This window comes from Cavia porcellus, unplaced genomic scaffold (assembly GCF_034190915.1).
Source record: "Cavia porcellus strain 051 isolate PalLab524CR breed Dunkin Hartley unplaced genomic scaffold, mCavPor4.1 scaffold_6, whole genome shotgun sequence".
Taxonomy (NCBI): domain Eukaryota; kingdom Metazoa; phylum Chordata; class Mammalia; order Rodentia; family Caviidae; genus Cavia; species Cavia porcellus.
Window position 1 is genome coordinate 96744148 of NW_026947489.1, and position 12963 is coordinate 96757110.

General features: G+C 46.8%; 1 protein-coding gene across 8 annotated transcripts in view; it reads left to right on the forward strand.

Moving 5' to 3' along the window:
• Positions 1-12963, forward strand: part of Sergef (secretion regulating guanine nucleotide exchange factor) — a 227812-nt gene that overhangs the window by 212238 nt on the left and 2611 nt on the right. For 3 of the 8 annotated variants that reach the window (XM_063251770.1, XM_063251772.1, XM_063251773.1), the window contains one exon: positions 9235-9940. The exons of 2 other annotated variants lie outside the window; for them this stretch is intronic. In XM_063251770.1, coding sequence (XP_063107840.1) covers positions 9235-9557 — 323 coding nt within the window. In that variant the 3' untranslated portion in view covers positions 9558-9940. Of the gene's footprint in view, positions 1-1934; positions 2141-9234; positions 9941-12963 lie in introns of those variants that run through there. 3 more of the 8 variants (XR_010048389.1, XR_010048390.1, XM_063251776.1) reach the window with 3 other exon arrangements.

Genomic DNA, 12963 nt, shown 5'->3' on the forward strand with positions numbered 1-12963 from the left:
CAGGCTATGCCACCAGATGTAGAGAGGGAAGCTATGTCACCACAGGAAAGAGATCTCTGAGGACAGGAGAGCTGCCTGCACACTCCTGAAGAGGTTAAAATGTGAGGGTCCTGTGGCAGCTCTGGGCTCCACATCAGACCTGCTGCTCCCCAAGCTTGTGCTTGCTCCTCATTGCACATGGTGCTGGTTTCTGGGCCCTCCAGCCCCTCTGTCTTCATCACAGTGTGTCAGCAGAACACCTTCATCCCAGGCTGCTACATTAAGTAAGATGAGTCATATGCAAGCCCAGAGAACCGCACACAATCACAGGAGGCCCACAGAGGGTAAATGTCCTTTTCTGTCCCTTTCCCAGGGCAGCCAGTATACCCAGAAAATAAGCAGTTTTGACAGAGAACACAGAATTCAGAAAGTCTGTGGGGAGGACTTCAGTTGTCTATAAAACAGGCCAACACGTTTCCACCTTGTAAGTTCTAAATGTGTCATCTGCAGCTCCCAGATCTAAGAATAGTCACCCCGCAGAGCCAACATGCTACAGCATGCTCTCCCTGTGGGTGACTGAAGAAAGGTGTCCACCGCAGCCTCAGCGCCCCTGCTCTTGGCTGGGGGAGTGCTGACCGCTGCCTCTTTGGGGAACCCCATCCAGACTCAGCATTTCTTTTCATGAGACTCAAATGCCAGATGAGATGCTGCTGTGATATGGAAGGGCAGTGGAAGGCAGTTTGAGGGCAGCAGGGACCCTGGCACTTTGGCATCGCCCTGCTGTGGGCCTCACTTTCTTCATGGGCACAGAGAGGTATCCAAGAGCACTGGAGAACGTCTGAGCAGCAGGATGCAGAAGAGACTAGACTCTAGAGTGGGCCCGGCCTTCCAGCGTCAAGCCCATCAACTGTGCGCATTTCTGTTCATCCCCCAAACCACAGCTGCTGCTCTGTCTGGCTGCAAGGAACCAGACAGGCAACATTCCTCCCTCTGCTCATGGACTTCCACCTCCTGTGTTGTCTGTCTCACGAAATGCCCTGCTGTCCCGTGCCACCGCTCCAGCCTCTTGTCTCCATTAGGTGGGAGCACCTGCTGCGTTCCACCTCGGGTTTCCAGTCATTACAGTGTTCCTTCTGGTAGTGATCTTGATCTGCTGACCCATGGCTTCTCCCATCCCCACAGGTTCTCTTTTGGCCCTCACAAGCCATTCATTCGTTTATTTATTCACTCTTACAACAGTTTTTATTGAGCATAATGTGTGTCATGCAGTGCTTCAGGTGCTTGTTCATAGACAGGGTTCCCACTGTCAAGGAACTTGTGTTTTGTCAGGCAAGCTAGATAAATCAGGAGCAAGGTAGGAACAGTAAGTGCAGGAATACCATGTGCAAAGGCCCTGAGGTGAGTGCTGTTTGAGGAGCTATAATGGGGTCAGTGTCTTGGTGGTAGTGTCAGGGTGGAACATAATAAGCCACTGGAGGGTTCCAAACAGAGCAGTGGTGTGTCTAGCTTAGGTTTTAACTGAATCACTCAAGCTGCATGTAGGGGACCACATGGGTGGAGGGGCAACAGACAGAGCAACTGCGAAGCTCTTATGAGGCTACCAGTGAGAGACCAGCAATGGGGCTGGTGGGTAGGGGCCAGATCCTGCCGTGTCCTGAACATTATTTTCCTAAACCCCTTTTTTCCAGGCCCACATCTTTCTTTACCTGCTGGGCAGCCTCCTCACCTCCCTCTCTTCCCTCTCACCTTGCCTGAGGGCTTCCAAGTGTTTTGGTTAGCAGGGAACCCTCGGCAGCCCACTCACAAATACCTTCCCCACGGCAGTTCATGCCACAAGCTCAGTCATCTCTGCAGGAATTTCTGGTGCAGGAATGGCTTGAGGACACTGTTGGCCCTGAGGGGTGATGGGTGGGTTAATCACAAAAGGGCCAACACTGACAGTGCCTCTCCCCCAGCCAGGCCCAGCGGAGCCAGCAACCCCAGAGCCATTTCCTCCAGGAGCTGCTCCTCTCCTGTGTCATTGTGACCAGGACAACATCTTACAGCTATCCAGTCTGCAGCTGGGTCTGGCCACAAAGCAGATGAAGCCAAGCCTAGAAATGAAGCTAACAGTACTTAGTCTCCGTGTGATGCGTTCCCTTCCTTGCTGCTCTCAAGCCAGGTAAAAATGCAAGCTGGCTTAGGTCCTCACAGGTGACACATCCTGTTTCCATGATCTATGACACCAAGTCTAGGCCAGTAGCCTGATGCTCAGGGCCCTCTGTGGACCATCCCTCTGTGCCTTATCCCCTTCTTTCCTTGACTTGCTGCCTGCTCCCTGGGTTCATCCAGGCCATTCCCATGGTCCTGCTCTTGGCCACAAGTCATGTGAGCCCTTTGGCTTACAACCTGCATTGGACACAAGACCTAGAGAGGAAAAAGATTCCATCTGTGTCCTTAGGGCCCCAGGCCACTGAGAAAGACAGTCATGGGAAAAGACAATTATGGGAATTGATGGCAGATACATCCACAGTGTTTACGGAAGTACTGATTGTCACCACACAAAATTAGAGTCCCCAAAGTATTCCTAACAGGAATGTGTTAAGGAAACAGGGCTTGAGCATAATTTTTTTTGTTTAGAGTCTTACTATGTAGTTCAGGCTGGCCTTGAACTCATTATGTAGCCCAGGCTGGCCTCAAGCTCTCAAGCTCAGTTCTGCTGCTGACTCACCCTGAGTGCTGGGATCGCAGGCCTGCACCCCCATGCCTGACTTGACCCTTCTATTAAATAACACACTGAAACTGATGTTTCACATTCCCAGAACTCTGTCACCACCTACCACAGGGTTTAGAACTAGTGAAGGTTTGAGGTTTGAGGCCCTGTGTGACCTCAGATGAGTGACTTTACTTCCTTGAACCAAGCTACCTCATCTATAAAGTGGAAATGATAACCTGTTAGAGGGTTGTTGTGGGAATTAAGATGACATTTGCCCCAAACTAAGAAGCACCATCCCGAGATAGCAGCCCTCATGCTCATAGTCGGGGATGATGGCTGAAAGTCCTGCTACCACAGCCACATTCCCAGGGACAGCGTGGGAAAGGGAGACAGAGGTGCCAAAGGTCCTGTGCCATCTCTCTTTGAAGGCAAAGTCCAGTGGGCTCTTACAGAACATCTCAGTTTGAACCTCACTGGCCACACCCAGCTACAGCAGAGATGGAAAATGTCTTTGTTCAGTGGCTCAGGGGACAGTCAAAAGGTTTTTCCGCACATCAGATGTTTGTTCATCCCAGGTAAGGTCTGCCAGCAGAGGTACTGCCCTCCCCCAGGCCCTAGGCTAAAGCCCCAGCAGCAGAAGGCTGCCAGGAAGCTCAGGCAGGTGGCCCAAGGCCTGGACAGATTTGGGCGTTGTGTCCAGCCTCAAGGACCCTGCCAGTGCTGAGGCTGCACTCCCTGCAGTACTCTGAGGCTGATACACACACGGTAATTGTGAGCTCCATCACTTGTCACAGCTATCCCGAGCCTCATGGGTACACAGCCTTTACTTCAAGAGGCTGGGGAACCCCTTGGTAACCACAAGACTCTACCCACTATGCCCTTGAGCCAGCAAAGCTGATCTCTGCCAACCAGGTGGGATTTCAGGACCCTATAGCACCTGGAGGGGCCAGGCACGCCTCGGAGAGCCCTGTGTAAAGCTGGAGCACCGCCCCCCCCACCTACCTGCTTTGAAAACAGTGTTCCCAACTCCAGCTGGCTTGCAGAGAGGCTCTCTGTAGCCACTCTCCTTCCTCTGCCTCCCTCCCTGAAAACAACCTGCCCAAAAGCCCCGAGCTAGAGCAATTTCTTGTCTTTACCATGACTGACATGGTAGCCCTGAGTTCTGCTTAGATGGGTGATACCTATTCTAAAATGCTGGAAGAACACACAACTTCTATGCCCTGGTGCATGTCTTCCTGCCAAGGGTCCAGCCAGTCCTAGCTTTCTGACTCTAGCTGCCTGGTCCGTATCAGTGTGTTTGGGACTCCACACTTCTACCCTGAATCCCTTCCTTCCCACTGTGCCTTTTGCTATGGGTGTGGTTTCCTTGCTTTTTCTTCCCCTCTCAGTGGTCTATGTCCCATGTGGATACGAGCTATCATCAGGTGTCAGGCACTGCACTTCAGCATTAATCCTCTTGGAAAAGGTGAAATAGTTATTTCACTGCTGTACAGTGAGGGGAGCCAGGACAGCCCAGCTTGGTCCACAGGTGCGTGCCAGGACTCAGCAAACCACCACCACCTCTGACCTTTGGCCTGTTTCTCAATAATAATGCAAGCTAACGGTCACTTTTAAAGGGCTGTGAAAAAGAGACCTAGTATGGCCTTCAAATGTAAATGATTTCCTACCAACCCTAGAATAAGTGTGGCAAAGCCTGACTTCTAACATGCAGAGTGTAGCTCATTCTGAAGCCATGCTGCCCAGGTTCAAGAACCATCTATCAAATGAGGCTGCTTTACAGGGTTGGTGGAATTAATGCACATAAGGTTCATAACCCTGAGTGAGCTTGCTTCAGCAGTGTTAGGGAAGCAGTGTCTGGGCCTTTGCCAAGCTTCTCCACTCAGTGGGCATGAAGGTCCTGACCCTGGGCCCCCACCTACCCTGGCCCTGAGCGTGGCTTCTGCAGAGCAGTTCCTTCTGGCAGGAGCAGGACTTCTGGCTGCCTGTATGTGGAGTCCTGCTGAGAGGTCAGCTCTGCCTTCCTGCCACCTCATCCCTGCTGTCAGTCAGCTGTGCTGCTCACCAGGGCCGGGCACAAAGCCCACATCGGGTGCCAAACTGGGCCCAAACGCAGGCTTCTTTGCTCTCCCTCTCCTGCCTGGCTGCAGGAGCTGGGCCTGGGGCTCATCCTCTCTGTGTACGTTTCCTCTTTCTGCCACCAAACATGCAGACATCTGTGTTTCCCCAAACCCGAGCTTTTGGCCAAGGAAAAGGAATGGACAGGGTAATCTCTGGACCCAACCAGCCTCCCTCTCCTCAAGTGTGGTCTGCAAAACAAATTTTTGGTAGGTAATTCATTACCTGTAAAGATTTAAAAATTCAAGTCATTGGAAAATCAAAAAATATTTTCTCATCTGGATAAAGAGGCAGTTTCAATTCTTAAAAACAATGGGAGAAACAGAATAAAATGTCAGTCAATTTTACTTCATAAAATCATAAACAGGTATGTATCGAAGATCTAAAACAAAGTTTCAGGTCAAACGGGAAAATTCACGCCAAATATGACAGAGCAGGAATTAATTTTAAAAAAATCTTTTAAACAACAAAGCTCTAATAGGTAATAAAAATAAATATTCATGTAGTACTTTGTGTCAGGTATTGTTCTATGTATTTTACACATACTTAGTCATTTAATCCATCCTGAGAAACACCACTACAGGAAAATTATTATTGTTCTTATTTAATGAACAGATAAAGAAACTGAGGCATAGACAGCTCCTGGTATTTATAGGGACCCAGCTGGTAAGTGTTAGTACTGGGATTTGAGCCCAAGTCATCTGGCTCTCGGGACTGATTACTTAAACTCCTTCATGCTCACCAGGAGAGAGAACATGAAACACACAGTACACAAAAGAGGAAATACAAATACTGAGTGACAGAATTATCGTTCAGTTTCAGTGCTAAAATACAAATTAAACAGCAAAATACCATTTTGTCTTCAAATTAGAAAAGATCTTTGAATATATAGCTCCAGCAGTCCCAGAGCAAGACTGCTGAAGCTGACTTCAGGTGGCTTTTCTGAGAAGTATCCTGGCAGTACTCAGAACAGTACTTGGAGCCTCGATAATGTCTATACCCTTTGACCAAGAATTTTCTATCTAAGAATCTAATTTGAGAAAATAATTAAAGCAACAAAGTTTCATACATAAAGATGTTTATAGCAATGCTATACAAAATAATGAGAAATTAGAAACAGCCTAAGTATCTGATAATAGGAAACAGGTTAAGTAAATTGTTTAATCTTCATAATGTGCAATTAGGCAGCCATTATAAATAAATTTGTATAACAAAAGATCAGGAGAGTGTAGAGACACCACAGGCTTCTGGGAGATGATGCTATGCACATAGCAAGGGGGAATTATATGAGCAACCCACACAAAGAAAACTTATGAATCAATAAGAAAAAAGGCAAATAACCTAAGAGTAAGATGGGCAGAGAATGTAAATAGGCAACCCATGGAAGATGCAACCATAAATATAAAGCTGCACTCCATCTGACCGATAAGGAAATGCAAACTAATTAAATGTACTTAACAGAACAGCCAGTGTCTAAAGATGAAGACACAGAGAGACAAATTCCCATCCATTGCCAGTGTGGCTGTAAATGTGGCTGCAGCCACTTTGGAGTGCTGTTTGGCCATACCCAGTAAAATGACCCATGTGACGCCCTGACTCAGGCCGCTTCTGGGGATCCCCTGCACAGAAACACCATTTTCTTTCCCAGAAGACGTCTTCAAAGATGTTCATCATGCTAATGTTTATAGTAGCAAATGTATTAGAATTGTTGTTGAGTAAGATTATTATACTTGATATAACATTGCATTATACAATAGCATTGATACCTGTTAAAGAACTATCCATCCCAAAGGAATATGGTTTTACACAAGGATGTACTCTACAAATAATGCACTCCACCTTTAAAATAGTGGTTAATTCTGGAAAGGAGAGATGGATAGAAGGGCAAGAGTGGAATGCGAGGCTTAAACTTCCTGAGTTTTTTTAAAGGAAAATTTGAAGCAAATACAGAAAAATATCAATGTCTGGAGTACTACCCAGTTATAAAAAAGGATAAACACTGGGCATGGTGGTGCATGCTTGCAATCCCATTACTTGGGAGGCTGAGGCAGGAGGATTGTTGCAAATTTGAGACAAGCCCGAGCTACAAAGTGAGTTCAGGGCCAGCCTAAACTGCATAGCAAGACCCTGTCTCAAAAAGACCAAAAAAAAAGATAAAACTCAAGGCTTTTATAGGTAAATGGATGCAACATGAGACCATACTCGTAAGTAAAATAAATCAGACTTGCATGTATTGCAGACATTGTATTGTCTCCCTAATGTAAAAAACTGAGAGTAAATAAGATCCAAAATATAGGGGCTGGGTATTTAGCTCAGCAGCATAAGTGCCTGCCTAGTGAGTGTGAGGTTGTGAGTTCAATCCCCAGTACCAGAAAGAGAGAGAGAGAGAGAGACAGAGACAGAGAGAGACAGAGACAGAGAGCTAAAATGTACAATAAGCTATTGTGAAGATGAAAGGGGAAGAAACTGCTCAAAAGGAAAGAACAACTGGGAAAGAAGGGATATACAGAAGACAGATCATTATGCTGCTAATCTCTATTCATCAAAAGAAAAGTTTGTGGGGCTTGGGATTTAGCGGCATAAGCACCTGCCTTGCAAGCAGGCGGTCATGAGTTCAATCCCTGGTACTGATGAAATAAATTAAATTTTTAAAAAAGTTTCTGCCTTCATTGTTTATTTTTTCATGTCTATATCTTATAATCTGAGCAAATACTTTGAAGATAATATGCAATATATTAACCATTATTTTGTTTTGAAATTTTGTATCATTTTTTTATTTTAAAATCTAACATATATTAATGTACGTAATTTAGGTGAGAAGTATGTTTCTCTTTGATTACTTTCAGCACTTTTCTGCATTTCGAGCTATTTTGAAATTTCAAGTAAATTATTTTTAATTTACTTTTTTTTTTTATCGGTACCAGGGATCGAACTCATGACTGCTTGCTTGCAAGGCAGGTGCTTATGCCACTGAGCTAAATCCCCAGCCCCTTAAGTTACTTTTTTAATAATTTGCAATTCCATGGGGAAATTTTGGGGTTATAATATTAATGGATAAAAGCAGAACAAAAATCTATACAAATATTTGCATGTTTTATAAGTTAAATGTTGAAAGATATACAAGATATTCACAGTACTGGGCAACATTCTGCTAGTCTGCTTTCTTTTCCTTTTCCTTTTCCTTTTTTTTGGTCTTTTTGAAACAGAGTCTCACTGTGCAGCTCACGCTGGTCTTGAGCTCACTTTGTAGCCCAGGCTGGTGTCGAGCTTGAAACAAGTCTCCTTCCTCAGCTTCCTGAGTTCTGAGATTAGTCTGCTTTTCTTTACATTCATCCTGCTTTACATTTTTTATTTCTCTTGGCATGAAGGTGTATTTATATCCAAAACAAACTGTTAAAGTAACCATGGAAAACCACGAGGGAACTTGACCTCTAGGAGAAGGTCAAAGACCTAGGAAGAGGGTATGATGTGGGCTATTGCGTGGCCTGGGCTTGAGTGCTGGACTGGCTACTTTCTGGCGGTGTGTGCAATTGTTCATTCCTTTTTTTCTATCCAACAGTAAGTCTTCACCTTTCTGAGCTGCAGGCACTGTGCCTAGACAGAATGAACAATAAAAGACCCGTGCTTCTTCCCTCAGAGCACAGGCTACTGAGGAGAGGAGAGGAAAAGGTCCCCAAACAATTATACATCACCACGGAGTGTGATCTTCTGGAGGGAAAAGAACAGGAGCCTAGCAAGAATGGGTGGCCAGGGTACCTGGCCTCTGAGCACATCTAAACTGGAGTAAAGGAGGTCTGGGATGCCTAGAAGCTGGGACTTCTAGAGAAAGGAAGGCCTTCCAGGGCACACTTGAGCAGCTGAAAGGGTTTGGGGATGCAGTGAGAGAGAGAAAGAAGGTAGAGAAGAGTTGTGCAAGGTGAGACCAGGTAGGAGTGAGATCCTAGGCCACGGAAAAGCCTCCCAAAGTACCACAAAAGCTGTTGAGGGGTAGATTGTAATCAGGAAGGCATTGCGTGATCAGGTTTGCAGTTGTCAGAGATCCTTCTGAAGACCAAGGTGGATGGTGAGCAGCCTCATTCGCTAGCTGGCTGTTGCTGTGGCCCAAGCCAGAGGATCAGCAGATGGATAGACCTAGGAGAATTTTAAGATCTCCCTGGAGACAGAGTTCTCGGGTTTGGTGATGGGTTATGTGTGGGGGTGACCATGAGTGAGGAGCCAAGGAGGAAAGCCAGGTTTGGAGCATGGACAGTTATGGGGTGGTGGGAACAAAACATCATGGGACAGCAGTAGACATGGTGACAGGCAGGAACAGTTAGCATGTCTCCAAGTACTGCTGAGCTGTGGTTTCTTATGTGAACTGGGATCTGTGATGGAACCTGCACTCTGGGGTATTTTTCCACTCTGTTCCCCAGAACCACTCTACAGTATCTCCCTCTCCTTCACAGGTGGGGCATGTTACTCCTGGGGCTGGAATGAGCATGGCATGTGTGGGGATGGCACTGAAGCCAATGTCTGGGCCCCGAAGCCTGTGCAAGTCCCACTGTCGGCACGAGGACTCCTTGTAGGCTGTGGGGCCGGCCACTCCCTCGCCCTCTGTCAGCTGCCAGGACAGCCTGCTCTGGGCAAGGATCTCAACATCACGTATCATACCTCAGATGCCACGGAGGACACCGAATCTCAGGAAGCACTGGACAAAGAGCAACTGGAAGGAGAGACAGAAATTTCAACCCAAAGCCAACCTGACAAATCCAGAAATGAGGGACTTTGATAGAGAACGTTTAATAAACTGATTTTTCCCATCAGAAGTTTTCCCAGAGACTCACTGTGTTGGGCTCTGACGTTAGCCTGAGCCAACAAACCAGAATCCTGAGCAACTGCTTGCCCATGCCCAGACTCAGGGAGGCACTCTTTTCTACTCAGCAAGGCAATGAGGGGCTAGGTCTGCACCAAAGGATATGGAAAACAAACTCCAGCAGGAAGCCTCTAGCTTCACCCCAACTGACAAAGAAAACCATTTCTAGCCCCATAATTGTTTCAGTTCACTCTACTTTGTTCAAGGAAGCTTCAGTTTCATCCATGTATTACATATTGAGCTTTCATTTGACAAGGGATTCCTTAAGAAAGTTCTCAAAATACTGAATTTTTCCAACATTTTCGCTGCTTGTGTGGGAAGGGGCCATCTTAAGAGTATATAACTCCCTCCTGGGTCATGACTAAAAGTGACCCTACCTGGGCCCTGAGCTAGATAAGGGTAGGATAGAGAATAATTTGGGGGTTAGAAGGGGAGTCCACTTAAGAGAATACAGTTAAGGACAAGCCTGAGCTCCCCAGACCTAAACCTAAGGGCCACTCTTATCCATAGGCAGACCTTGGAACACCAGTGCATGGAGTCCTGCTTCTAATATTGCATTCTAGAAATATGATGGCAATAACTAGCAAAGACTTTAATCCCCCACCCCTAAGAACCAACAGAGGCTAGAGACCATGTTCTGGATCCAACAGGGCAGAAACAACCCCCATGGGATGACACCCAGGTCCATAGACAAGGGTTTCTGCTCACAAAGAACCAGCACAATTTTTCCCACAAGATTGCAGTGCAGAGCTCCTTCCTCCCTCTTCCAGCACCTACCAGAAGAAATCAAAACTCCAGGTTCTCTGCCACTGAATTCTAATCCTTTTCCCAAAACAATCTTGTGAGCATCAGAAAGAGGTGTCTCAGGGCTTCTTCCCAGCCTGAAGGTGGTGCATCAGCCCTAAACCCTTTGATCTAGATCCTCATTCTCTTGCATGGCTCTGGGCACTAGGAGACACCACAGACCATCACATCAGGTTCTTCCATTGCCCCCATCGCAGCAGCAGCAGCAGGACTTTCTCAGGTCATCTCACTGTGGCTCTGGTGAACGTCTGAAAACACCTGCCACACTGTGAGAAAGGAGGTGTTGACAAGGGCCTCCTAGATGTTTTTTCCTAAGTTATTTGATTGGTAGTGCATCATTATCAGACTTTGTAACTGTCCAAGTCCCCATCTCTGAGAGCACAGGACCGAGTTCTTGGTCAGTTCTAGAACCCATCACCAAGGATTACTCTTGGTACAAAAGTGGCCAATAAAAGTAGTGGATGAGGGGCCCGGGGATATAGTTCAGCAGCACAAGTGACTGCCTGGCAAGTACAAGATCATGAGTTTGATGCCTGGTACCCCCCCCCAAAACCAAAGTGAATGAGTTTATCTGTATACTGATAAGGTCACCATGAAGTGGAGAGGTTAAACGAGTGGCCTCTGTGATTTTCTCATTCTCACCCAGCTTCTGTTTTATCCTACTTAGCAATACATGAGGGCTATGCTGTGGATATCATAACTATGTGAATGGCGCTGTCATCTACCTGCTTAGCTAACGAGCCATGGGAACTAACCTGAAAAGTGATTTCCTATAACCAGCTAAGTAAATTGGCCTTCCTATTTCTCCTCCATGAGAAGGAAGGAAGGTAACAGAGGAGATGAGCAGCCTCTATGTGCTTGTGGGCCTTTGGCCTGGCCCCTGGGGTGATCCGTCTTGCCTACTCCTGATCACAGGTGCCCCATCTGCCCTTCACTGCCTACCCATGGCTCAGTAAGTTCAGGGCCATCCAACCAAGCTTAGATAAAATGTGCATAGGCATCCAGACCTGTGGCCCAAGCACCCTCCACTTCTGACTGAAGTGACCTAGTGATTGGTTGAAGTTAGCATTTGAAGTTACTAGGGAAGTGGAGTTGTTGTTAGAGAGAAGATGTTCCTAAGGCACAAACGTGTACGGTTCAGAATTTCGGATTGGCCGAAGCACAAAGGGAAGTGGGCATGAGAAGAGCAGAGGGTAGAGAGACCTCACACTCCATTCCTAGGGTGAAGGGTCACTGAAGCAAGAGAGAAAGATGGGCCAGCTGTGTGGGATGGGCAGGAACTTGAAGCTGGATGTGAAGTGGCCCTTTCTGCCAAACCCATGTACTTCATGCCTGGGACTTAGGGCCAGCAACTCTAGTATTTCTGTCAATTTTGCCTCTCAGGATCAGCCCCAGGAACCCCTCAACTACTATGAGGTAGCTTAGTCCAGACTCTGGAGTCAAAGACTAAGTTAAAATCTTGACTTCATCATTCATTGGCTGTGTTGCTTTAGGCCAGTGTCTGAACCTTTCTTTGCTCTAAAATGACACTATTGAGTTGTTACGCGCTATCATTAGACATGGTTTATAAGATGTCCCCCACATAGTAGATGCTCACTGTATGTGAATTCCCTGTTCCCATTAGCTCCCATGTACCAGAAAACCAGATGCCAGATGGCTTTGTGTTGTTCACCACAAGCTCTTCTTTGCTGTGGATCCCTGGGTAGCATAAACATTACCCTCCCTGCAGCAGCCAAAGCTGCTTAGCTTGCATATCATGAAACTTAGGAATGGCTGTTATAACCTGGAAGCTGTATAATCCCAGGCAGAGCCTCCACCACCCCCAACCCCTTGGTCCCTGGCCTTTATATGACACCAAGAAGTTAAGGCAAATGCTTAGAGGGGATGACAAACTGAAAGATGCAAATTCAGCCCACACCTTAAACCTCCCAACCCACCCATAGTATCACCGACTGAGGCCATGCTGGGAGGTATAAGGGAACTGAAGTCAGAGGAAGATTGATACCGACTTGTTTTCAGCCCTAGGTAGACAACTTCCCTCCCTAGGCCTCATTTCCTCATCTATAAAATGCTCAGTCTTTGATTACCATGACCTTCAGGGACTTTTTCTACCTGAATATCCCTGGGACTTCTAGTGGGTAAGAAACAACTGGCCCCTCCACCAAAACCATATGAACAACCTAAACAAGCCAAATCCTAGGAGAGGATGTGTTTCCAAGATGCCTGCAGGCTGAGAGAGGGATATTTGGTGAGAGGGTCTACCAGGCTGGATGTGCAAAGGTACAGCTGGCTAGGGGACCCAGAATGGGCAGGTAGACCTCTGCCTCTGGATCTATCAGATTCAGTAATGACTCTCACAGGGAGATGACCATGGTCTGTGTAGGGGGATTGGATGCTTTGACATGGCCAGATTCAAAGATTCATCAATATGACCTGATGCACAGAGAAAAATGTCCATGCCAAGTGGACCCCAGAGGTTGTATTGGTCTCACGGCAGGTCATTGGACCCCTGTGCCTT